The 26,328-nt window shown below is 35.2% G+C and overlaps 1 protein-coding gene across 12 annotated transcripts in view; it reads right to left on the bottom strand.

Annotated features, from left to right (window-relative positions):
- The window catches only part of PDS5B (PDS5 cohesin associated factor B), a 187,140-nt gene that overhangs the window by 96,195 nt on the left and 64,617 nt on the right, over positions 1 to 26,328 (bottom strand). For 10 of the 12 annotated variants that reach the window (XM_019039884.4, XM_055360563.2, XM_004054355.5 and 7 more), the window contains exons 3-9: positions 25,294 to 25,497; positions 18,969 to 19,055; positions 18,764 to 18,861; positions 18,019 to 18,145; positions 9,451 to 9,531; positions 3,945 to 4,085; positions 1,340 to 1,455 (exon numbers count right to left, since the gene is read on the bottom strand). In XM_019039884.4, the coding sequence (XP_018895429.2) occupies positions 1,340 to 1,455; positions 3,945 to 4,085; positions 9,451 to 9,531; positions 18,019 to 18,145; positions 18,764 to 18,861; positions 18,969 to 19,055; positions 25,294 to 25,497 (854 nt within the window). Of the gene's footprint in view, positions 1 to 1,339; positions 1,456 to 2,552; positions 2,703 to 3,944; positions 4,086 to 9,450; positions 9,532 to 18,018; positions 18,146 to 18,763; positions 18,862 to 18,968; positions 19,056 to 25,293; positions 25,498 to 26,328 lie in introns of those variants that run through there. The other 2 variants (XM_063697257.1, XM_063697256.1) reach the window with 2 other exon arrangements.

The following is a 26,328-nucleotide window of genomic DNA, read 5'->3' as shown; positions in this document are numbered from 1 at the left end:
GTAAAAGTATTTTGTTTTAAAATATTAAACTTTAAATTAAGTTGCATAATTTAAACTGATATTCTTCCCTACTGTCTAAAAACTTTCCATTGTATTTAAAAGAAAAAAGTTGGCTTAACTTGACTCACTGAATATTATTATTGAGCTAAATAAGAATCAAGAAATCAGACTGGAGATCTGAAGCTTAACAAACACTTATCACAACTTATATCCTCTTTCAACAAATCAGAAAAATGAGACCAAAATATTAAATTTACAGTAATCACCGACAGTTTTCAATAAAATGTAAAGAAAGTGGTCATACCATTGCAAATATTTCAACACAAAGAATATAAAATCAGGGCCTTTAAATCTTTTTTTTTTTTTTTTTTTTTTGGAGACAGAGTCTCGCTCTGTCGCCCAGGCTGGAATGCAGTGGCGCCATCTCAGCTCACTGCAAGCTCCACCTCCCGGGTTCAGGCCATCCTCCTGCCTCAGCCTCCCATGTAGCTGGGACTACAGGTGCCTGCCACCACGCCCGGCTAATTTTTTGTATTTTTAATAGAGACTGGGTTTCACCGTGTTAGCCAGGATGGTCTCGATCTCCTGACCTTGTGATCCACCCACCTCGCCCTCCCAAAGTGCTAGGATTACAGGCATGAGCCACCGCGCCCGGCCAGATCTTGTTTATGACTTAACTGCATTATTTGTTATGAGAATAATCTGAGGGGAAAATTTCTCTTTTTTTCTGAGTCAAAGCAGGTTTCAGCCAAGGCACTTGTCGGGCTTTTAATATTTCAAGGTCAGGGATGAATACCTCTCACAGAAAAGTGACATACACAAACACACTCAAAATTCTGCAACCATTTCAGGGATTTTGTGCATCATTCAAACCATGCAAGGAATCCAGGCCATCATTTCCTTTAACTGAGAAATACAGAAGGAAGTTAGGAAGAGAAATATAAATAGTCATTTATTCACTCTGTGAATACTCTTATCCTGTCAATGTCTCCAAACAACCTAATTAATTGTAATTAATTTGTAGAGGGGCTATATCTCCCAAAGACGTATTTTCAGTTGGAATTAATCACTGCCTCAAAGTAATAATATTAACTTCACGGTCATAATACCATAAGAGATAGCTTTAAAATGTATTATCTTTTAAAAATTACTGAGGATAAAGACTAAAAAGAGTAAATATAAATATAGCCAGTCATTAACAACTTTCAAAACTTTCAACATAAAAAATCCTTCATTTTTATGATTCCAGAGAACACAGTTTAAATGTGGATAATGTTTCTCAAAAAAACGGTCAGTAGAATAATGTATTACTTTTAAATGGGAAACCAAAATCATATACCTGCCCAAGTAGCACTGCCAAAGTGGCTTGTTTTGAGAAGCCAATTCTGAATCCTTTGCCCCAAACATTTTTGCCAGTAGTTTAACAACTTGTAGGCGCTCCTCATTATCATTGCTCTAAAATAAAACACAATCACAGCTTTAAAACCATGCAGTAGATATTCAGAATAAGGCTGCCCATTCTTTGCCATGATTTCCCTGATGCTCCAATTCCACAGAAAATCTTTCATGAACTCTAAATGAAAAATTACATAAAAATGCTCACTATACTTTTCACAAAATTAAATGTCACCATAAATGCTCTAATTATCTCAAATTCCATTAAAGAAGTACCTTTCATGAAAATACATCTTTAAAGTTTGTTCCAATGTTAGAGGCCCCTCCTACAATTAAAGTTTATTTCTATTCAGAGTCAAAATAAAAAATGAACTCTTATAAAACCTACCCAGGACCCTTGAAAAACTTATGTGTGGTTTTTCAGAACAGACACTGACAGAGGCCAGGCCTACAGAAAACAGAAAACTCTGTGTGAATAAACTTTTTAGCTCTATTAGTATGTGCTACAGTCTCCCAGTAAGACACTTCATCTACACAGACCAGATTTCTAAAAGGAGCTCAACAGTAAAAAGAAGCCTTAAACCTGTGAAAACTCAAATTTGTTTTATATATTATATTGGGGGCACCCTAAGGATGTGAACTCAATTTTACTATTGATTTTGGCACTTCCAACAAATGACTCAATGGATAAGTGAATGAGCCAGTCACAATACTAGACTTGAACATAAAGTGTGGGAACTGGGTATATCAAAAGGCACTGATATTCAAGGTGCTATGGAAATGTCACTACACAAATTGTTTTTAAATTTTAAACCAATGCCACAACCTGCCATGCCAAGAGCCCCGACAATATGACCTAACTCATCTCTATTATTTCTTTCTTTATTCGTCTAAGTAATTATATCTCAAGCCTGGCTGTACATTAGAATCATCTCAAAACTTAAAAAAAAAAATAATTACAAGAAGAACAAAAAAAAAAAACCTCTATTCCCCAAAACTCGGAATCAGCTAGTCTGGTTTAGTGCCTGGACAGCTATTTCTTTAAGGCTTAACAAGCAAAGATTCTAATATGCAGCCAGGAGTGATTTAAACTTACTTTATGCTATCTTCCAATTATAATTCTTTGTGTTCCACAAATTCACCCGGAACCTTCCTACCTCTATATGCTTCTGCATGCTGTTTCCTTTGCTTCAATTGTACGCTGTTTGTATCTCTTATGACACTTATAATATCTGGCCTCATATTAGATCTGGATTTTTTTTCCTCTTCCTCTCATACTAGATGTTAAGTTTGCTGAAAGCAGGGATGATAATTTCCTTATTTTTATATTTCTCATAGTGTGTAGGAACATGCATAGCATTTACTCAATATTTTTACTTCAGAAAATCATATAAACCAACAAATAATTTGAGGTGTGGCTACCTGCTGCCTCACCCAAATCACTAACCACATTAAAAAGGGGACAGGAAGGCCAGTTAATTGAATGGCTCATTTGAGAAATATACCAAAAACTACTCCAGAATATAAAAAGAATACTTATTTACTGGCTACTTGGGGTGTTCACATTACCAATGTGGACTGTTTTGTTTTTGAAAGAAAATCAAAATTTTTATACACAGACATCATTTAAGAACTTTTCTGGGTCCACAAAGATTAATAATTATAACCAGCTTTACTTAATCTTATTGTAATGATTTGAAAAAGAAAACTATATTCTCCGATTCTGCTCAATTTTACAGCACAATTTAATGTCAAAACAGTTAGGAACATGCTACCAAAAAATTTCACTCGGTCGGGGGTGGTGGTTTATGCCTGTAATGCCAACACTTTGGGAGGCCGAGGCAGGTGGATTACTTGAGGTCAGGAGTTTGAGATCAGCCTGGCCAACATGGTGAAACCCTGTCTCTACCAAAAAATACAAAAATTAGCAGGGGTGGTGGCACACGCCTGTAGTCCCAGCTACTTGGGAGGCTGAGGTGGAAGAGTAGCTTGATCCCGAGAGGCACAGGTTGCAGTGAGCCAAGATCACACCACTGCACTCCAGCCTGGGCAACAAAACAAAAAAAAATCCTGTCTCAAAAAAATAAAAAAATCACAGAACTATATAAAAAGCAAACAAACTTTCAACATAGGCAACATGAGATAATATGCATAAAGGGAAAGCATTTCACACTATATGGATAAAAAACTCTAAACTATTTTTATGGCCTCAGTGGTCAAAGGAACTACTATAAACTGTGCCTTGAAAACATAAGCTTGATGTATAGCTAAGACTTCAAAAGTTAGTCAAATCCTAGAATTTATCTGGAAAATGTCTGGAGGAAAATACCATCTTGCTAATCATTTATTAAACAGTTACTATCTGCCAGGCACCTGCCAGGCACTAAAGATTCACAAACAGACACGGCACAAATACGTGAAGAAATAATAGTAATACTTCCCCCTCGTCTCTTACATTCAGTTAAAACTACTGTAAAAATTAAAAAGCTATAAATAATGCTCTTTGCTAATAACTTGGTTGGTAGAATCATATTATTTTTACAAGTTACCTTTAATTTAAATTCAAGCTGGGGTAACACAGAGAGCAGCAAATGACTATCAATATTGTAGAGCTCCAAAATTAAGTCAAAGACATGCTCTGACAAATCGCTGATAGATGTTTTCCCAAGCATCAGAACCTGATTAAAAAACTTTTGAGGAGAAAGAAAACCTATCATTAGTAGAAAAACCAGAGACAAGATGAATGTTTTAAAATCTTATTTAACCAAATTCATCATTATTTTATACAAAGTCAAACTAGGCATATCAAAATATTTTCTAACATTATATGGGAAACCAATATAGGCTACACGAAAGATAAAACATGGAATCCATCTTGTATACAATAAAACAGACTGAAACATTTCAATAAACATTCTACTTTTCAAATATACTCTGCTCCCCATTATAATACTGATTATATTCTATCCTATATTATTTGTGCATATTTCTGCATGGTTAATTTTATGTGTCAACTTGACTGCATTAAGGGATACCTAGATAGCTGGTAAAGCAATGTGTCTTGGGTGTCTGCAATGATGTTTGCAGAGGAGATTGGCTTGTAGACTGAGTGGGAAAGATCTGCCCTCAGTATGGGCAGGCATCATCCAAATAGGCTGGAAGGCCCAACAGAACAAAAAGGCAAAGGAAAGTGAATTCACTCTCCTCTGGGCTGGGACATTCATCTCCTATCCTTGGACAGCAGAACTCCAGGTTTTCCTGCCTTTGGACTCCAGAAATTGCACCAATAGCCCAGTCCCCTGCTAGGTTCTCAAGCCTTGCCTTCTGCCTCTGAGAGTAACACCATTGGCTTCCCTGGTGCTCCAGCTTGCAGACAGCCTACTCTCGGACTTCTCAGACTCTGTAATCTCATAAGTCAATTCCCCTAATAAATTCCCTCTCATACATATACATATGTCTCTGTGTGTGTGTGCATACATACACTATGTGTGAATATACACACATATATGTATATGTGTGTCTGTATATACATACACTCACTCAATATTGGCTGTTTCTCTAGAAAACCCTAATACAATGTCTTAATCTCCCCAAGGGTGAGGGATAATAGCTTGTTCACCTTAGTACATATGGAAGAAAACATCATCCCATAGATACAGCCTTCTTACATTTTCATAGAAGGCAATTCTATGTTTGAAATATGTAATTTTTTATTTTTGATGAAAAACTACCTCTTCCTAATCCTTTGTCTTCTTTTACATTCTGATGTGTACGTATCTACATGGTTTACAACACTAATTAAAATCCAATTAAAAGCACACACAAACACAAGGAAAATCCAAATTTAAACAATTTTTCCCTACCATATAGCTAGCTCTAACTAGTTTCCACACTCAGATCATTTATCATATTACTACTGAAATTGGCAAAGATGCATGGCATAACTGTCAAGTTCCTTTCTATTTAAAATCTTCCAAAAACATAAAAAATTAACCAAAAGCATACCCTGCCATGTATCCTCAATGGTTTCCTGAGTCTCAGCGGAGAAAGAGTCAAGGATTCTTTATACCATACAAGCTGCCCTAATCTCTTCTGTGACAGTTAACACACAACTGGCTTAATTAGGCTTTAGCTTTCTACACTGAAAGTACAGAGTGGAAGATTTCATATTTCTATGTCTTTTCTGCTTACTTTTACTTCTTGGGTTGTTTTTATGTGACTTTTTTAGGTCTATGAATCAGACCAGACTACCTAGCCATGAAGAAAGAAGAACAAATTCTATTTTGCTATTCTTTCTTTTTTGGTTTTAAAAAGAACTTGTTTGTCCTTCCTATTTATCAATTTTATGGGAAGAGAATTTCATGACATCAAAGGTTAATTTCTTATTCAGGCTGAAAATAAAGCGGCTTTTTTGCTTCCATTCACAAATTTTCTCCTGCTTAAAAAATAGTAAAACAAGTACTATTTACTTAATAAATAGTATATTCCTTAATAAAGAACAATAATCCTTCCCAATCTCACCACCAAAGTGGTCAAACCATCATCATCTTCTTCTAACAGTCTGGGAAAAACTTATTTGAAAAATTAAGGGAAAAAAATCATTCCCTGGTTTAATTTCTCACAAATTCCATAAAAAAAAAACATGTATTGAACACTTTTATAATCTCCAAAAAGGCAATGACCAAGTTGGTCTTCTCCAATGTGTAAAAGCCTACCTAGCACAGTGCCTGACACAGAGGAGGCATAGAATATATGTTTAGTAAATGAATAAAAAATATGCAAAAGACAGTATGATACAAATATGGGTAAAACAATCCAAGTCCTTCCTAAGAGCTGAAAATTTAGTGGAGGTAGTTTAGATTTGATTAAAATATTTCCTTCCAAAAATTCTTTCATTTACAAAAGGGTAGCTAATTACATACTACAAATTAATTTTTTTGTACAGCAAATGTCTCCTAATGAAAGATGTCACCAGTCAGTAATAAATTCTACCTTACATTTACATGGCTAATTTTAATTACAAAATATTTCACATTAAATAACACATTCTCCTCCACCACCCAAGCATTACAGGTGCAAAAACAGAGGCTCAGTGGAATTAAGCAATTTAACCAAATTTTACCTACTCCAACAAGGATTGGATGTACTTTTTTCAGTCCAACAAAATAATTTTTTGCCATATCCTGAAATTTGTGATAAAAAAAGAACTGGTGAAAAATAACATCATTAAGAAGTGATGCGTGTAGGAAATTTTTAGAATTATCACCATGTACTTTTTGTTCTTGATATTCCATTTTACCTTTTAAACAAATACATATGTACTGTTTAGCTTCCTGGATTGTTGTGTTACAACAAATTCTTTTAAAAAAAAATAACCTAGGCTGGGCATGGTGGCTCACGCCTATAATCTTAGCACTTTGAGAGGCCAAGGCAGGCGGATTGCTTGAGCTCAGCAATTCAAGAACAGCCTGGGCAACATGGTGAAACCCTGTCTCTACAAAAAAATTTTTAAAAAAGGAAAAATTCACCAGACATGGTGTTTCATTCCTGTAGTCCCAGCTACTCAGGAGGCTGAAGTGAGAGGATCACTTGAGCCTCAGAGGCAGAGGCTGCAGTGTAACAAGATCACACCACTGAACTCCAGCCTGGGTGACAGAGCAAGACTCTGTCTCAAACAACAACAACAACAAATTTTAATACATAAATAACCTATACCACCACAGTGATTTCTTAAGTCTTGATATGTAAGAAATACTATCGATTAAAAAAAAAAGAATGTGTCTGTATGTGTGAATGAAAAAGAAAAACAGAAGAGAGAAGTGGGGTTATTATCTCAGTATCTTACTCCTATTTTTAATTGTTAATTCTCAACTAGAAGGATGAGTAAATAATAGCTGTTTTAACTGTAAGTCCAAAAGGGCTAAGAATGATTTCTAACACTGAACTAATTTTACCCTACTACAAGACGATTAAGTCCACTAGAAAGTGATTTTACATGTAATTATAAAGGTCTGAAATGGAAACATAAGTAGACAAAAAGGAACTAAAGGGAGGGAAAAAGCAATTCTTATTTCCTAGCTAACCTTCAAATAAGGCAAGGAACAAGAAAACAGGGAGAAATAAGAAAATAGTGGACAACGTACTGGGAGAAAGTATATAATTCAATGTGTACTCAGAACACTCTAGCCCCTGCTCCCCAGCTTTTGATAAAGACATAATATGAAAGTTTGGGGAGTTCATGGGGGAAGGATTCTATTTCTGCAAGCAAGAATAACAGGAAATTAACACAAGGTATAAGTGATAAAGAAATGTTTTTACCTTGATGTATTCTAGGATTGTTAAAAATATTTCCTCAGCCTTTTTTTCTTTATTTAACTTCCATTATAAACATTTTCAAACATACAAAATTTGAGAGAACAGTATAACAAACCTAATCATCTAACAAGTATCATCATTTATTGTGGGTTTTTTCCTTTAATTGCCCCAATCAGATATTGATTTTCCCCAATAACAGTAGAGATATCAATACGGTATAGCGTTCTTTTCTTATTTTTATGCCAGAAAAAGAAATCAAAATAAGATGTGTCCCCCCACCCCTCCGAAAAAAAAGAAAAAAAAAACTGGCTTGGCAATATGAGTTTAAATAAATGGCCACCAGGAGGAGCTCACCTAGTGTGCTCTAATGGCCCATGGAAATAGTCATTTAGAAGTACTCGAAGCAAGGGAAAAGGATAATTGCAGAATGTTTTAAGTCTAGGTCTACACACTTCAAGTAACACTAAGCCAATGATGAAAAAACTCAATCCAACCAATTTATTTCAGCCAGTACCCGTAACTTACAAAACTGCAGAAACCAGTATTGGAATTTCCCTGAAAATCTTGGAGCAATTAAGATAGATTACAGATTTGATTCCACAGCTTCTGAAAGTTTACCCTTCAAAACAATTTCTTACAAATTAAATTAATTTTTCCAAATCATCGTATGCTTTGGATTCTCTAAGGCTAAAAGCCAGAAACAAAAGCTGGAATTTATTAAGTTACTGTTTTATGAAGTAGTTAGTTTTCAAAGTACATCTTTTCATGATATATTTCATACACTGACTTTAAATTTGTGTATACTACAAGAAAAACTCTCCCTCAATAAATTTTAGGAGAATGCATAAGTAATTATTAAAGGCTTTCTTTCTTACTTTACTCAGGAATGCAAATTTATATCCTTTACTTGTCTGGAGGTGAGTGAAACTGAAAAGCAGGTGGAGGGACTGAACTGTTACACAATTCCAAGGGCCACCATTAACACTGTACTCTACATTTGTATTCCAGGAGGCACCATTCACACAGAATATAATATGAATACTGCCACCTAAATCTGTAGAACTCAAAAGAACTGTGGAGAGAAAATAAAACTTACCATAAACTTCTGTCAGTGAACCTAGCAGCTAAAAAATATTTCTTCTAAAAGTAAATACAAGATAGTCAATCATAAGTAAGTAGATTTGGGGTGATACTGAAAGGTCTCATTTTATTACAATTGTTCCTTTTTTCCAGAAAAGATAGATTTATACGGAATCTACCCCAGGAATAGCAATAGATAAGCAACTTTTACTAAATCACTACTGCCATTCATACTTGCCTTCAATTTCTAGGTCTTAATATTAGTTCATATCTTCTTCTTGTACAAATCAATTTAAGCTCCAAAAACCTGTAAGCAACGTCTCTGAATAATGAAAAGTTCCATATGTTTTATCTAATTACATTTAACTCTATTTCTATCAGTAGAAACAAACAGAATATCTTGCTAACCAAAATAAAACTGTTTAAGTTCTCAGGCAATTTGAAAGAAGATAAAGAACAAATAGGATGAGAGCAAGCCTTCCAAAAAATATTAAGCAAGAATAATTTTAAGAAGGAGAAAGAAAATATATTACTTAAGGGTTAAAACAACACAAATTTGTTGTTTTTAAAACTATATACTATCTGATGAAATTTTGCTTCTAGCAAGTCTTTAAATTTTCAGTTTAATCCTTCTGACAACCAATTACAAGTAAGACTTACATTGGTAATATATGGCTCAATAGCTTGAGCTGTCCTCTTCAGTAAAGCCTTTGCCAAATCATATGCTTGCTTGTTTAAATTCTGAAAAACATAAACAATATCTATATTATATATCTCTAACTATGAAAAGCAAAATATTACCTGTATTCAAAATGCTACTTGAGTAAATGAATGAAAAAACTAAGACTCAATTGGAATAAAAGAGAGAAGGCAAAACCACTTTTCTTTTTTTAGGACTAACTGGCCTACTGGATCTAAGATTCCATCCACGTAAGGATAATTATATTCTCTTCCTATTTTGTTCATAACATAATGTAAACCACACAGAAATGGTCAATAAATGCTTATTAGATAGAGTCACTCTAGATCTAGTCCCAAAATCAATTCAGTTAAGTACAAATACAGGCTGTTCCACTTCAGGTCCAAAAAACACAAAATATCCTAAGAGAATGAACTATGTTCTAGTGTGGAAAGCGATGGGCATCCCATAGGCGGGGAGGGACAAAGGAGTTTTGGGCAGCTGTAAAAAAGCAGATTACTCAAACACATTTCAGAGCACAGGTAAGTCAAAGGATACAACAGGAAATACAACAAATAGTAAAGTACGGGCGGAAGATAACAAGAAAAAACATCATAAGAAGCTATGTTTCTAAGAGACTTTGATAATGATACAAGGAAGTAAAGATAAAAAATGGAGTCACTACCCCAGTTTAAACATATTCCAGAGAACAGGAACACTGTATATATCCTTAAACTCACACTCTTTACTCAGCATATTTTTAGATTTACCTGCCTTAATGCTTGTATTTTATTATTTCATTCATACTAACTGCTGTTTAGATATACTAGATTCTTTACTGATTCTCCTATTCATTGACATTAATATGTCTTGTACAAGTCTCCTTGTGTAAATGAGAAGTAATTTTCTGTAAGTTTTATCTTTGCCATTTTTCAATTAGGCTGTTTAGTCTTGCTTTTATTTATTTTTAGATTTTCTCCATAGATTCTATGGACTAAACTTTCATCAATTATAGATGTTTCTTGACTTATGATGAAGTTACATCTCAATGAACCCACAGTAAGTCAAAATGCATTTAATACCCCAATAAACCCATTATAAAGTAAGTCAAACCATTAAGTCAGGAACTGTCTGTACATGTATAACACACCTTAGTCTATACTTGTCTTTTCACAATATTTATGGTGTCAAAGTATGGAGACGTTTTTTCATTTTTTTTTATGGATATGTAACAACTATGCTTATTCTGGGGGTACGTGTGCTATTTTGATACATGTATACACTGAATAATAATCGAATCAAGGTACCTGACATATCCATCACCTCAAATATTTATGTTTTCTTTGTCCTGGGAACATTACAAATCTTCTCTTTTAGCTATTTTGAAATATAAATTATTGTTAACTATAATTTCCCTACTGTACTATCAAATACTAGAAAGAGGACGGGCACTGTGGCTCACACTTGTAATCCCAGCCATTTGGGAGGCAGAGGCAGGTGGATCACCTGAGGCCAGGAGTGCGAGACCAAGCCTAGTCAACATGGCGAAACCCCAATAAAAAACTCCAATAAAAAAAAATCAGCCAGGCGTGGTGGCGGATGCCTATACTCCCAGCTACTTGGGAGGCTGAGGCAGAAGAATTGCTTGAACCTGGGAGGCAGAGGTTGCAGTGAGCTGAGATTGCACCACTGCACTCCAGCCTGGGTGACAGAGTGAGACTCCATCTCAAAAAACAAACAAACAAACAAATACCAGAAAGAACTATGCCTTCTATCTAACTGTATTTTTGTACTCCTTAATTTCGCTTCATTCCTCCCCTCCCCAGTTCCTTTCCCAGCCTCTGATAACCACCATTCTATTCTCTACTTCCATGAGACCTTTCTTTAGCCCCCACGAGTGAAAACATATTTGTCTTCCTGTTCTCATTTTATATCACTTTACAAAATAACCTCCAGTTCCATCCATGTTGCCGCAAATGACAGAATTTCATTTTTTTATGGCTGGAATAATATTCCATCGTATACATATACCACAATTTCTTTATACACTCATCCATTGATAGACACAGTTCAATTCCATATATTGGTTACCACAAATAGCTTTTATTTTTAATGTAATCAAATTTATCAGTCTGTTCTCATATGGCTTTGCTCTATAGCTTTCTTAAGAAATTCATTCCTATCTTGAGGTTGTAAAGATGTTTATTTTCTTTTTTTTTTTTTTTTTTTTTTTTTGAGTTGGAGTCTCGCTCTGTCGCCCAGGCTGGAGTGCAGTGGAACAATCTCGACTCACTGCAAGCTCTGCCTCCCGGGTTCACACCATTCTCCTGCCTCAGCCTCCAAAGTAGCTGGGACTACAGGCGCCCGCCACCACGCCCAGCTAATTTTTTGTATTTTTAGTAGAGACAGGGTTTCACTGTGTTAGCCAGGATGGTCTTGATCTCCTGACCTCGTGATCCGCCCACCTCGGCCTCCCAAAGTGCTGGGATTACAGACTTGAGCCACTGCGCCCAGCCCCCAAAGACGTTTATTTTCAAACAAAATTTTAAAAACTTACTTTTCACATTTAGACCTTTATTGCACCTGTAATTTATTCTTATGTATGGTCTGAGATAAGTAGCTAATTTTTATTATTTTCCATGTAAGTGCTAAACTGTCCTAAAACCATTCATTAAATAATTTCTTATTCCCCCTTTGATAACTTGTAATACCCACTCTCTCTCAGCTTCTACATAAGGATGCTTTCATTCAGAAATTCTCCATTATTTCCATATGTCCCTTTGTCTATCACTGACTGATTATAGCCAAAGGGACACAAGAAAATAATGTCAAGATTAGGTCCCTGTTTTCTTATTCTTCTTCAAAACTGTTTGGCTATTATTGGTCATTTGCTCTTTCACATCAGTTTTAGATTCATCTTGTCAAATTACACAGAAGTGCACATGCTATCACTTTCTTTTTTTTTTTTTTTTCTTTTTTCCTTTTTGAGACAGAGTCTCAGTTGGTCGCCCAGGCTGGAGTGCCGTGGTGTGATCACGGCTCACTGCAGACTTGACCTCCCTGCAAGCGATCCTCCCACCTCAGCTTCCCAAGTAACTGGGACTACAGACATGCGTCACTTGTCCAGCTAATTTTTCTAGAGACAGGGTTTTGCCATGTTGTTCAGGCTGGTCTCAAACTCCTGAGCTCAAGTGATTCCCCTGCCTCGGCTTCCCAAAGTGCTGGGATAATGAGAGAGGGCCAGTGAGCCTGGCCTCGGTTTCTATTTTTGACTGAATTATTGATCAGTATGCAGAAGATTGACATCATTATGATACTAAGTCTCCCCTTCCATAAACAGTAAATCTCTCAACATATGTAAGTCTTCTATTATGCTTTTCAGTCAATTATAACAATTTTCAACATAAAGGTGATACACATTACGGTTAAATTTCTAAGTACCTTACATCTTTGTTAAAGCTACAAATGAAAAATTTTTGAAATTATGCTAGCAGGTTTTTGTACCTTATGTCTCACAACCTTCTAGCATGTTCTTATATTTTCTAAAAATTTGTCTGTACACCATTTTGTGTTTTCTGCACAATCATATTTCAGTTCAGTTTCTTCCAATCCTCTTATATTGTATGTCTTGTCTTATTCCACTAATATAACACACCTACTATAATGAGGATTAAAAAATAGCATGCTTAAGATATGGAACCAATTTAACTGTCCACTGACTGATGAGTGGATAAAGAAAACGTGGTATATATACACCATGGAATACTACTCAGGGATAAAAAGAATGAAGTAATGTCTTTTGCAGCAACTTGGATGGAGCTGGAGGCCATTATTCTAAGTGAAGTAACTCAGGAATGGGAAACCAAATACTGTATGTTCTCATTTATAAGTGGGAACTAAACTATAGGTACACAAAGGCACACAGAGTGATATAATGGACTACAGGGAATCAGAAGGCAGAGAGGGAACAAGAGACAAAAAACACATTGTGTACACACTGGGTACAATGTACACTTCTCAGGTGACAGGGGCACTAAAAGCTCAGACTTCACCACTACACAATTCATCCATGTAACCAAAAACCACCTGTACCCCAAAAGCTACTGAAATTTCAAAATATATAAATAAATACAAATTTTTTTAAAGCATGTTTGCCTTTTTGCCTGAACAGAAGCAGTATTTTTACAATGTTCCTCACATCAAAGAGAATGCTTCAACATTTCACCATTAAATACTGTATCATACATATCTCCTTATCAGTTTAAGTTCTATTTCAAATTTGCTAAGTTATAAATTACAATGAATTGTATCCATCTTTTTCTATATCTATTAAAATTTGTCTTTCTCTTTGATCTATTAAACAAGTATCTTAGTCTATCACTAACATAATGTTAATCCATCTTTGTATTCCTAAAATAAAGTCAATTTGGTGATTATCAATAGTATTTTAAATCATTCTGAAAATTACTATTTTATATTGGGAATCAATTAGCCTTTTTTTTTTTTTCTTGCTTGGTTTGCACCTGGTTTCCCTAGGAAGATTATTCTCTGCTCATAAAATGAGTTATGGAGTAGTCCTTTCTATAATCTGGAAGTGTGCTGAAAGTTAGGAATATTTGCCACTTAAATAATCAACAGAAATCCCTGGTAACAGGTTTACAGGTTCTTTTGTTGTTGGTTTGAGTTCTGCTCCTGTAATTATTTTTGCTGCTGTTATCGTTGCTATTGTTGTTTGAAAAGAAGAGTTTTGTTTTATAGGCAGAGTTTTTAAAACCAACTAAATGTACTGGTTATAGGCTATTTGTCTTGATTTTCTCTCAAGACAAATTTGCCAGGTTATATTTTCTAGGAATTTATTCTAATTTCAAATATGTTAGCATAAAATATTCCTCATGGAATTGTCTTTTGATCTTTTTCATGTCCATTGTTCCTCATTTCATTCTAAAACTGTACATAGACACCATTTCCTCTTTTGTGATCTAGCTTTCCAAGCATTTGCTTATTTAAAACATTTTTCAAATTACTAACTTAGGGTTTTGATGGAATGTCACTGTGTTTTCTACTTCACTAATTTCATTTATTCACTACTTTCTTCCTTGTAAAATTTGTTTATTCTCATGTTTTTATTACTCCTTGAAACGGACATTTAGCCATGAAGTTACACTTAAAGTGTATCCTGCAAGTTTTAATATGTATCACTTAATTATCATTTCTAAATATTTTAACTGCCATTATGACTTAATGTTTTGTCAGATTACATGCTTGCTATTAGTGGTTTTGTGTTTCAAATCCTCAATATTTTTATAAACTCAGTTTACCTGATTTATAATCACTAAAATACATGTTAAAATGGAACACAAATAGTGAATTTGCTTCTTTCTGTTAATTATGCTTGTTATTAAATTAGTAGTTTTGTTTCAAATCCTCAATATTTTTATAAACTCAGTTTACCTGATTTATAGTCACTAAAACACATGTTAAAATGGAACACGAATAGTGAATTTGCTTCTTTCTGTCCATAATTCTTTCAATTTGTGCTTTATATATTTTAAGCCTGTGTGCATACAAGTTTAGATATCTTCCTCAGTACTGAATCTTTTCTCATTATACAAAACTCTTCTTTATCCATTAAAGACTACTATGTCTAATATAAGGTATCTTGGTTTTCTTTTGGTTTATAATTGCCTGGCAAGTACTTTTTCCATCCTTTTATATTCGACCTTTTGTGAATGTGTTTTATTTGTATTTCTTAGTAAAAATAATCACCCAGATTATGTTCAATCCAATCTGAGAACCTGTCTTACATGGTAAATACAGGTCATTTACATTTACTGTAACTCTTCCTTTTATTATAATCCTTAACATTTTAACATAAATGGTTCATTTAAAGTTCAAACTTAATAGCTACAAATACTCCTGATCATCCCAGGATCATATCACTTATTAATTCCATTAAACCACTCTATTTTACATAAGATTCATTTATTCTCTAACACTGCAAATAAGAAGTCAGTAATCAGTTTAGCGTTCATTCCTTGGTAAGGGCCATGCCTTTACATTCTGGGTGCTTTATATATGATTTCTGTTTCAGTATTCCACAATTTCAGGATGGGCCTGGACAGGGATTTCTTCTTTTTATTTTTTATTTTTTTTACTCTAGTCATGGTACTTTTTCTCACTAATCCATAAATTAACGGCTTTAACCAATTCTGGAATATTTCAAGCTAACTTCTACTTGAATATCATCTCTTCTCAATTCTCCATTTGTTATTCTGAAATCACTACTAAATATGTCAGACCTTACCTTTCATGTTTCATCTCACTGTGCCTGTATAATTTCCTCACATCTATCCCAGTTCTCTAAATATGTTTTACATATAATTCAATGAAGGTTTATATTTTGGTGGTCATTTTTCTTTTTCTGTTTTTTTTTTTTTTTTTTTTTTTTTGAGACAGAGTCTCACTCTGTCACCCAGGCTTGAGTGTGCAGTCGCACAATCTCAGCTCACTGTAACCTCCACCTCTCAGGTTCAAGCAATTCTCCTGCCTCAGCCTCCTGAGTAGCTGGGATTATAAGCGCATGCTGCCACGCCAGCTAATTTTTGTAAAGACAGGGTTTCACCATGTTGGCCAGGCTGGTCTTGAACTCCTGGCCTCAGGTGATCCACCCGCCTTGGTTTCCCAAAGTGCTGGGATTACAGGTATGAGCTACTGCACCCAGCCATTTTTCATTGCTAATGAGTTTTTCTCCTAATTTTCTCCTTTAATATGTCTAGTTATTACGTTTTTTTTACCTCTTATTTTATCATTAATCCTTTCAAGAGTATTTATAATTTTTTTTAAAATTTTGTCAGAATGTTTTATTCAGTGTCATTCACTAAACTACAAGGAGCTATGCAAATTATGCAAAGGGCTGCAAAACAGTAATTGCCTTGAGAAATTTCCACCCTAAGCTAAATGGACTAAGCAAAAGATTGAATCTATAAGTACTTGGTGGAAAGATTCCAGCTCCTGTACTTAGAGACAGGAAGTTTGGAAGATCCTATGATTCTAGTTTCTGGAAGTACCTACAGGTCCTCTCCCTACAACAAGGCCAAGGAGAAAATGTTTAATCAGGAAGGGTGGGTTTATTTTCCCCAACAAAGTCTTCTCCACGACAATCGATGGATGGAGGCCTCAGATGCCTCTGGTAGTCAGCTGCTCAGTGCAGAAAGCCAAGCTAGATACTCGATTTGTGTCTAGGAGGGTTTGTCTTGGCACAGCTGACAAGTGGATAAGGGTTCCAGAGAGCTAGGCTGAGAGTCCAGTCAGGCACAGCCCATTTGAAAGGCTTAGCAGGTCTCCCCCTGGGAATTCAGTCCTCCTCCCTAGGGCATTCTGTGGCTGGATTCATGACCTCTGCCTTCTCACCTGAGCACAAAGGCAGTAGAGCTTGTGGCATCAGGCCAGGTGTTCATTTGCCCAGCAGAAGTCACTAGCTGGGCCCCAGGCTGATTTTTACAGCTCATTTAATAAAATGGATTAATGGGGATTATAACTAGATGTGGGCACCAAGGTGAAGGAGACGATGGGAAGAGCCCCTGCAGGTCTACTTGTCAGCTTCCCCCTTCTCTCCTGTGGTCACCTGAGGCAGAAGTGAGGCTGGGCTGGGTAGAGTCAGGACATGGTGGGCTGCATTCAGAAGGTGCAGCAGGAAGGAGTGAGGGGTGGGAAGAGGAGCAAGATGGCAGCTGACTAGGAACCCACAGCACCAGGACCTGTAGATTTTATTTAATAAATATATTATCTGAATTTCTGAATTCTAATCTTGCTATTTGTAGTGTCTGCTAAGTTTCAGGATTCAGAGACTGTTTTCTTTAAGAGTTTGGAATTTTTGAATTATGAGATCATTTTCACTGAACCATTATTCATGTCAATCTCTACAATGAGATTATATCTTGCCAGAGAGGTCTTATATTTGCACAGATAACTACACTGGTGATTCCTGTCCTCCTCTACTTAACCCAAACCCCTTCTAAATAACAGAACCGTATTTCTAACTGAAGATTCAGTCATTTTCTAAAATCAAAACACAAACACACACAAAAACATACAAACATAACATCTTAATTAATCACGCAGGCAAGAAACACTGTCACCAACATATCACTCCTCTCCCATTTAGTAGAGACTTCCCTTTAAATTTCACCAGTCCTCTCTATCTACATTATCACTGTCTTTTAGTTATGGCCCTACTTGGTTCCATCTTCTGACAAGTAAGTTATGTAACAGCATCTAAGTAGCTACTACTAACTCACTCCCTGAAATACACTCCATATGCAACTGAATTATAACAAATATGTTATTACATGAAATCTACAATTTCTTATTAGTTATTAAGTGTATCTTTTTATTACACATTAATCACAATAAATATGTATTAATATAACTAAACGAACAGATTCTCTAAAAGATTAAAGCAGGATAAACCATATTTAGAACCTAAGCACAAATTTTAAGCCTTAATATTAACGGGCATTAGACACATTACAGTATACATTGCTACTCACCTTATGAGCAGGTACCAGATTTACTAAAACTGTATCCAAAAGCTCCTGAGACACTGTATCACCTTCACAAATAATAGAGCTCATAAGGTCTACCATGTGCATATGGACTTTCTGATTGTGGCCATTGCTGCAATTCAAGACAGATTTTGTTTCAATTACAACTGAGATATACAGGATTTACTCTTAAGATGACACTGACAAGCATTATGCTTTAAAAAATAATACTAAAATATTAAATAAAATTCTATGTATATACATTTAAAGCTTCCCTCTCTCCCACATCATACAAAAGTATACAAATTATATTTTTACACTATATTTCTTAGATTTTTCCCTAATTTTAACCAGTCTCACAATCAAAAGTAATTACATCAAAAGCAACTTCAGTTCTGCCTTAAATTCAGAAAATCGAATTGCTCTGAAGTTAATTCTAGTAAATAATTTTAAAGCATACACAAAAAGCTCAAATAGCCATATGCATTAAGAAGTCAGTATGTATATGTTTTATAGACAAATAATGCAATCCAAAAAAATTTTATACTGGCCTTATGCCACTCCTCTAACCAACAATTACATATAATACAAAATTAAGCTCTATTCATTTTTGAAACATGTATAAAAATAAAGTGTGTTAAAAGTTACATCTCTTAGCCTTCTAATATTCATTGTAACAGTTTATGCAGATTCACCTACAAGTTCAAAATTTGTTACCTTTAATGTTACATACTTAATAAAATAAACTTACTTTATAACTGAAAATAAGGTTCTGTATAGCTGGGTGAAAATTTCATTGCTATCTTCTAACTCAAAGCATATGTTATATGACTTGACCCAAGCAATGTTCTAAAAATAAGATGTAAAAAAGTGAAAGTTAAGCATTTTGATTTTAAAAATATACAAACAAAAAAATCAGTTTAAAATGTCATCTCAAGATACAAGATATTGCTTACCTCAAGTAAATAAAAATACCTATTGAATTGTGGGCTCTTTGTATCCTCTAGCCCCTTCAACTGTCTTGTTATAAACATAAATATATCCTTAAATAAAAAAAGACAAAGTGCCATTTAGATTATGAACGCTAAATGAAAATGACCGTGAAACTCCAAGAGTTTATTCAGCACTCACATGTACATATCATAATAAACTATAAAGAACCAGAAAAAAATTTTATTTGGCTAAAATTTTTTAAAAGTACACCTTTATATGAACAACATTAAATATCTTACATTAAATATCTTACTATCCTTCATAGGAAAACAGTAAATCATTTGCCATAATCTTAAAGTCAAAAAACTTCATCTTATAGCAAAAGTTAAACAAATAAACCTGAAAACTGAGATAGCTAAAATTTATGCTATTTTTAGAATAAAAAATGTTGCAATGACTGAGAGCTGATCAGGTTTCCTGGAACAGTAAAATATATGGTAATTAAATAGCAAGAGCAGTTTAGGAAACAATTTTTTTTTAATTGCCAAACGACAATACAATAGATACCACAGAGAAGCTGAGACTCTTAGAAGTCAACTTGTCAAGCTTCCTACCAATCATTGTAATTACCTGCTTTTCCCCATCTTTCTAAATCTATTCCCATCTCATATTTTTGACTTATTACTATATCTGCATTTGTATCTACATTTGTATAAAGCAACCACACAATCAAGTCTGCATAATAACCAGCTAACAACATGATGACAGGACCAAACCAGCACATACCAATATTAACCTTGAATGTAAACACATTAAATGCCTCAATTAAAAGGTGCAGTGTAGTCAGTTGGTTAAAGAAGCAAGGCCCAACTGTATGCTGTCTACAAGAGACTCATTTCATATGCAATGACACTGATAGTGTCAACGTAAAGGGATGGAGAAAAATCTACCAAGCAAACAGAAAACAGAAAAAAGCAGGGGTTGCTATTCTAATTTCAGACAAAACAGGCTTTAAACCAACAATGACAAAGAAGAGCATTACATACTGATAAAGGGTTCAATTCAACAAGAAAACCTAACTATCCTAAAAATATATGCATCCAACAAAGGAACACACAGATTCATAAAGCAAGTTCTTAGAGACTTATGAAGAGACATAGATAATGACACAATAATAGTGGGAGGCTTTAACACTCCACTGACAGAATTAGATTATTGGGGCAGACAGCTAACAAAGATATTCAGACCTAAACTCAGCATTTGACCAAATGGGCCTAACAGACATCTACAGAACTCTCCATTCAAAACAACAGAATATACATTCTTCTCATCTGCACATGGCACATACTCTAAAACTGACCACATAATAAGCCATAAAACAATCTTCAGCAAATTCTTAAAATGTGATTCACCACATAATGATGACCACATATGTTGAAGTTGACAGCCAAATCAAGAACAGAATACCAGCCAGGCACTGTGGCTCAGCCTGTAATCCCAGCACTTTGGAAAGCCAAGGCGGGTGGATGGCTTGAGCCCAGGAGTTCAAGACCAGCCTGGCCAACATGGCAAAACCCCATCTCTACTAAAAATACGAAAATTAGCCAGGCATGGTGGCATGTGCTTGCAGTCCCAGCTACTCAGGAGGCTGAGACAGGAGAATTGCTTGTACCCAGGAGGCAAAGACTGTAGTGAGCCAAGATTGTGCTACTGCACTCCAGCCTGGGTGACAGAGCCAGACTCTTCTAAAAAAAAAAAAAAAAAAAAAGCCACAAAAAGAATAAAATACCTAGGAATACAGCTACCCAGGGTGGTAAAAGACCTCCACAACAAGAATTACAAAACATTGCTCAAATAAACCACAGATGACACAACAAATGGAAAATCATTCCATGTTCATGGATAGGAAGAATCAATGTTACTAAAAAGGCCATGCTGTCCAAAGCAATTTACTGAATTAAATGCTATTCCTATCAAACTACCAAGAACATTCTTCACAAAATTAGAAAAAACTACCTTAAAATGTCTATGGAATCAAAATGGACCCCAAACAGCCAAGGCAATCCTAAGCCAAAAAAAAAAAAAAAAAAAAAAAAACAAAAAAAAAAAAAACAAAACAAAGCTGGAGACATCACATTACCCAACTTTAAAGTATACTACAAGGCTACAGTAACCAAAACAGCATGGTACTGGTACAAAAGCAGACACATACAACAATGGAACATAAAAGAAACTCCAGAAATAATGCTGCACACCTACAACCATCTGATCTTCAACAAAAGCACAAAAACAAGCAATGAGGAAAGGACTCCCTATTCAATAAATGGTGCTGGGATAACTAGCTAGTCATATGCAGCAGACTGAAACTGGACCCTTTCCTCAAACCACATACCAAAATCAACTCATGATGGATTAAAGACTTAAATGTAAAACGTAAAACTATAAAATCCCTGGAAGATGACCTAGGAAATACCATTCTGGACATAGGACCTGGCAAAGATTTCATGATGAAGATGTCAAAACCAACTGCAACAAAAACAAAAATTGACAAATGAGACCTAATTAAACTAAAAAGCTTCTGTACAGCAAAACAGAGTTAACAGACAACCTACAGAATGGGAGAAAATATTTGCAAACCATATATTGAACAAAGGTCTAATATCAAGAAGGTAAAAGGAACTTAATTAACAAGCAAAAAACAATCCCATTAAAAAGAGGGCAGGCCGGGTGCAGTGGCTCATGCCTGTAATCCCAGTACTTTGGGAGGCCAAGGCAGGCAGATCACAAGGTCACGAGTTCAAGACCAGCCCAGTCAACGTGGTAAAACCACTCTACTAATACAAAAATTACCCGGGCGTGGTGACGGGCACCTGTAATCCCAGCTACTGGGGAGGCTGAGGGAGGAGAATCACATGAACCTGAGAGATGGAGGTTGCAGTGAGCCAAGATCGCACCACTGCACTCCAGCCTGAGCAACAGTGCGAAACTCCATCTAAAAAAAAAAAAAAATATATATATATATATATATATATATATATATGGCAAAGAACATGAAGAGATACTTTTCAAAAGAAGATATACGTATGGCCAACATGCGTATGAAAAAATGCTCAACATCACTGATTAGAGAAATGCAAATCAAAACCACAACAAGATATCATCTCGTACCAGTCAGAATGGCTATTGTTAAAAAGTCAAAAAAAAAAAATGACAGATGCTGGCAAGGTGCAGAGAAAAGGAAGTGCTGATACATCGCTGGTGGGAATATAAATTAGTTCAGCCATTGTGGAAAACAGTTTGGCAATTTCTCAAAGAACTGAAAACAGGACTACCATTTGACCCAGCAATCCCATTATTGGGTATATACCCAAAGGAATATAAATCATTCTACCATAAAGATGCATGTATGCATATGTTCGTAGCAGCAATATTCACAATAGCAACGACACTGAATCAACCTAAATGCCAATCAACAGTAAAATGGATAAAGAAAATATTTCATATACACCATGGACTATTACACAGCCATAAAAAATGAGATCATGTCCTGTGCAGCAACATGGATGCCACTGGAAGCCATTATCTTAAGCAAACAAACGCAGGAAGAGAAAACCAAATACCACGTTCTCACTTATCACCAGGAGCTAAACATTGAGTACATATGAACACAAAGAAGAGAACAGACACCAGCATCTTCTTCACGGTGGAGGGTGGGAGGAGGGTGAGGATCGGAAAACTACCTATTGGGAACCATGCTTTCACCTGGGTGACAAAATAATCTGTACACCAAACCCTCATGACATGTAATTTACCTACATAACAAACCTGCAAATGTACCCCTGCAACTAAAATACAATTTTTTAAAAAAAAAGGTTACTTAAAACAAAAAAAGTTACTTTGATAGTAGTACTGTGGAAAATATGTTCTCTATGAATGAACCCTTCCTCGATTGCTGAAAGAGTACACACGCCATATTGACCCTATGTAGTGATGGAAAGACAACAGTCACTTATAACCTCACCAATTACTGCCTAAACATGAAGCCAACTGTATAAAAGGGGTTTGCTGATGACAATAACTAACTGAAAGTGGAAAGGTAAGGCTCAAATATCACAATTTTCTAATATGTATACAACACTACTGTATACAAAATATATAGACATACAGATATACAAATCTGACGCTAATCAAGACGAAGTGAAATCTCTTAAATATTTAGAAAGCACCCTCAAAGTCAGTAATTTTTAAGTACTATCCCCCCCAAAAAAAAAAGAGACATTTAGAATAAGACTCAAAAATTCATCAGAAAAACCAAATACTTAACACTTTTCAGCTAGGGAATAATGCACAAAGACCCTAATTTCAGCTCTTTTACAGTCTTCTCATAAATTGTCCTGTTAGAAACAGAACAGATATGTAGCTATTCTTTAGGGAGAATTTCTCGTTACCCCCAAAGCCCTGAAATAGGTCCTTGATTATGCAAACTGAAAGATCCCCAAGAGAGATAAATAAATTGTACAGTAGCAGTCTTAAGTTAGACTTCCTCGTCATGAGAATGTCAACAAGACATCTAGTACGGGAGAGCCACAGCCACTATCAAACAAATGGAATCATTCCTTAAACCGATTAAGTATCTCCAAATGAGAAATTCACATTTAGAAATCAAGCTAGTACCTGGGTATACAACTACATGGACCAGCTCATGTTATCTACTTTAAATCTCCGACCATTCTCAAATCTTACAATTCAATACCACCTTTAAATGACAAATATTGCCCTCTACCTCCCTCATCCTAAGATTCTTTCACCAATCAAAATTTAAAACAAGCATGCCCAAAACAGGTTGCACATCCTCTACTTGAATTTTGGTAGACTTGATCAAATAAGCACATTCCTCACTTCAGTTATCAAGAACTCCATGAGTCCAAGAACCATGCCTGGGTTTTTTTCACCACTGTAAATCCAGTTCCTGACACATAAGTAACAGCAAGACTTATTAAGTGAAATAAACATAAATTGCCTATTTTTTCACACTGTGGATTAATAATCTTTCTATGGACTCATTCTCTAACCCATAGTTTCCACAATTATCTTTTTTTTGTTTTGTTTTCTGAGACTCTCGCTGTGTTGACCAGGCTGGAGTGCAGTGGCGCAATCTCACTCCATCCTCCACCTCCCAGGTTCAAGTGATTCTCCTGTCTCAGCCTCCATAGTAGCTGGGGTTACAGTCATGTGCCAACACAGCCAGCTAATTTTTGTATTTTGAGTAGAGATGAAGTTTCACCATGTTGGCCAGGCTGGTTTCGAACTCCTGACCTCAGGTGATCAGCCCACCTCGGCCTCCCAAAGTGCACAGGTGTGAGCCACCGCACCCAGCCTCCACAATTATCTTTTATTGTTGCTGTTTTTAATTCCTACCTGATCTGCCTTATAAACATTCAGTATCTTTTGCGCAACTCTAATTACTTCATGCTTTCTACCAGCATTTTCCTAAAAAGATTACTCGTGCTATTCCCCTTCTCATCTTTTAAAGATTTTGCATGTATATAGTTTTACCTACAATTACTGTAACCAAGTACATGTCTTTTGTACCTTTCCATTAAAATTTTGTTCACTGAATCTTTTTTTTTTTTTTAATAGAGATGGTCTCACTCAGCCCAGGCTGGAATGCAGTGGTGCCATTTTGGCTCACTGCAACCTCCGCCCCCCGGGGGTTCAAGCACTCCTCCCACCTCAGCTTCCCAAGTAGTTATGGGATTACAGGTGCACAGTACCACACAAGGCTAATTTCCTTTTTTTTTTTTTAAAGTAGAGACAACGCCTTGTTATGTTGCCCAAGCTGTTCTCAAACTCATGAACTCAAGTAATCGTCCTGCCTCGGCCTCCCAAAGTGCTGGGATTACAGGCCTGAGCCACTGCGCCTGGCCTGTATTTTCTTTGTAACAATTTATATCACACCTTCCATTAAATAAATGAGGATTATATATTATAAACTCATGTTTATACTAGGTATTGTGTTTTAAATAATGGCCATGGTCTTCAATATGGATTTTCAAAAGTGAAAAGGAATTGCCCCCAAAATTATAATGAAAGAAACAGAGCTAATGATGACATGATATAAAAAAAAATATACACTGTATTAATCTACTTCTTAACCTCAAGACCAGAAAGTTTTTCAAAAATAAGTTCTTAAAAAAATAAAAAATAAAAAAATAAGTTTAGCAAAAGATTACTGTAGCTAATGTCAAAGAATCCAAGGAAATCATCTAAATACCTTAACTCCTATTTTAGTTAGAAAGATAAATCAAAGTATCGGTCAATCTTGGAGTTATTTAAATCAGTACTTGCCTTTAGTTTATCAGGGGATGTGTAAGGAGCTTCAGGAGCATAAATCCTGAAAATATCAGCAAGGCAGCAGGCTACCAGTAAGCGAACATCTTTATCAGGATGCTTGAGAAAAAAATCTGAAGCAAGATGTAAAGCTAGGTTTAAATAAAGCTCCTTTTCTTCTTCAGAGTCCTGGTCCATATCCATAAAAGTTTTCACAACCATCTATACAAAAATAAAAAATCAAATAATGAAATGCTCCATGTAAAACTACAGTCATGTGAAATAAAGGTCATGTTAATTGCTAAGGTTAACTTCAAATGAATATACTTTCATTTTTCTGCAGAAAGTCTCTATTTGAGAGAACACAATTTTCCTAAAACTACAAAGTAAACTTCTATTTAAAAGACTTACTAAAATATTTTTTCATTTACCCAAAATATCTGCTAACCAGATTTTTAAAGATTAAATTGCCCTTATGTAGTAGTCATTATTGGCAGAATTCCAATAGAATATTTGTGGAAACTTCTGGTCTCACTTGTACAACTGGACTAAAAGGAGTATGTCCTTAAGAATACCATCTTTTTTAAAAATAATATTTCTAATCCTTTCATGAGAAGAAAAAGTATATGCCTAAAGAAAACCCTAAGATGACAATTTAATTTTCCATTTAAGTCATTAAACCACTCCAGTCACATGGTTTTATTTAAGAAAGGATGTCAAAGATGCATCCCTCAACACTGAAAAGCTACTATGAAGTATCTACCACGGCATCCAACAAAATATTTCTTGTGTGGCAATAAAAGAGAATATGATGTGGATAATTCATTAATTCAGTTGCACATGTGAGTTAAGACAAAGGAAGCTAAAAGAAATGGTTCTTTTTTCAAAAATATTTCTATAAAAGGTGAATAGAAAATAGAATGGTATACCATGAATTCTCAGAAGAGCTTTCTCTGATTTCAATATTAGTAATTACAATGATGATCTCAGTCTGCACTATTCCTACTTTAGATGAAACAAAATTGCCTGACTTGACAGAACTGACATTTAAAT

The sequence above is a fragment of the Gorilla gorilla genome, chromosome 14 (genome assembly GCF_029281585.2).
Source record: "Gorilla gorilla gorilla isolate KB3781 chromosome 14, NHGRI_mGorGor1-v2.1_pri, whole genome shotgun sequence".
NCBI lineage: Eukaryota > Metazoa > Chordata > Mammalia > Primates > Hominidae > Gorilla > Gorilla gorilla.
The sequence above is the reverse complement of the archived record's forward strand: the minus strand, read 5'-3'. Positions and strand labels throughout refer to the sequence as shown.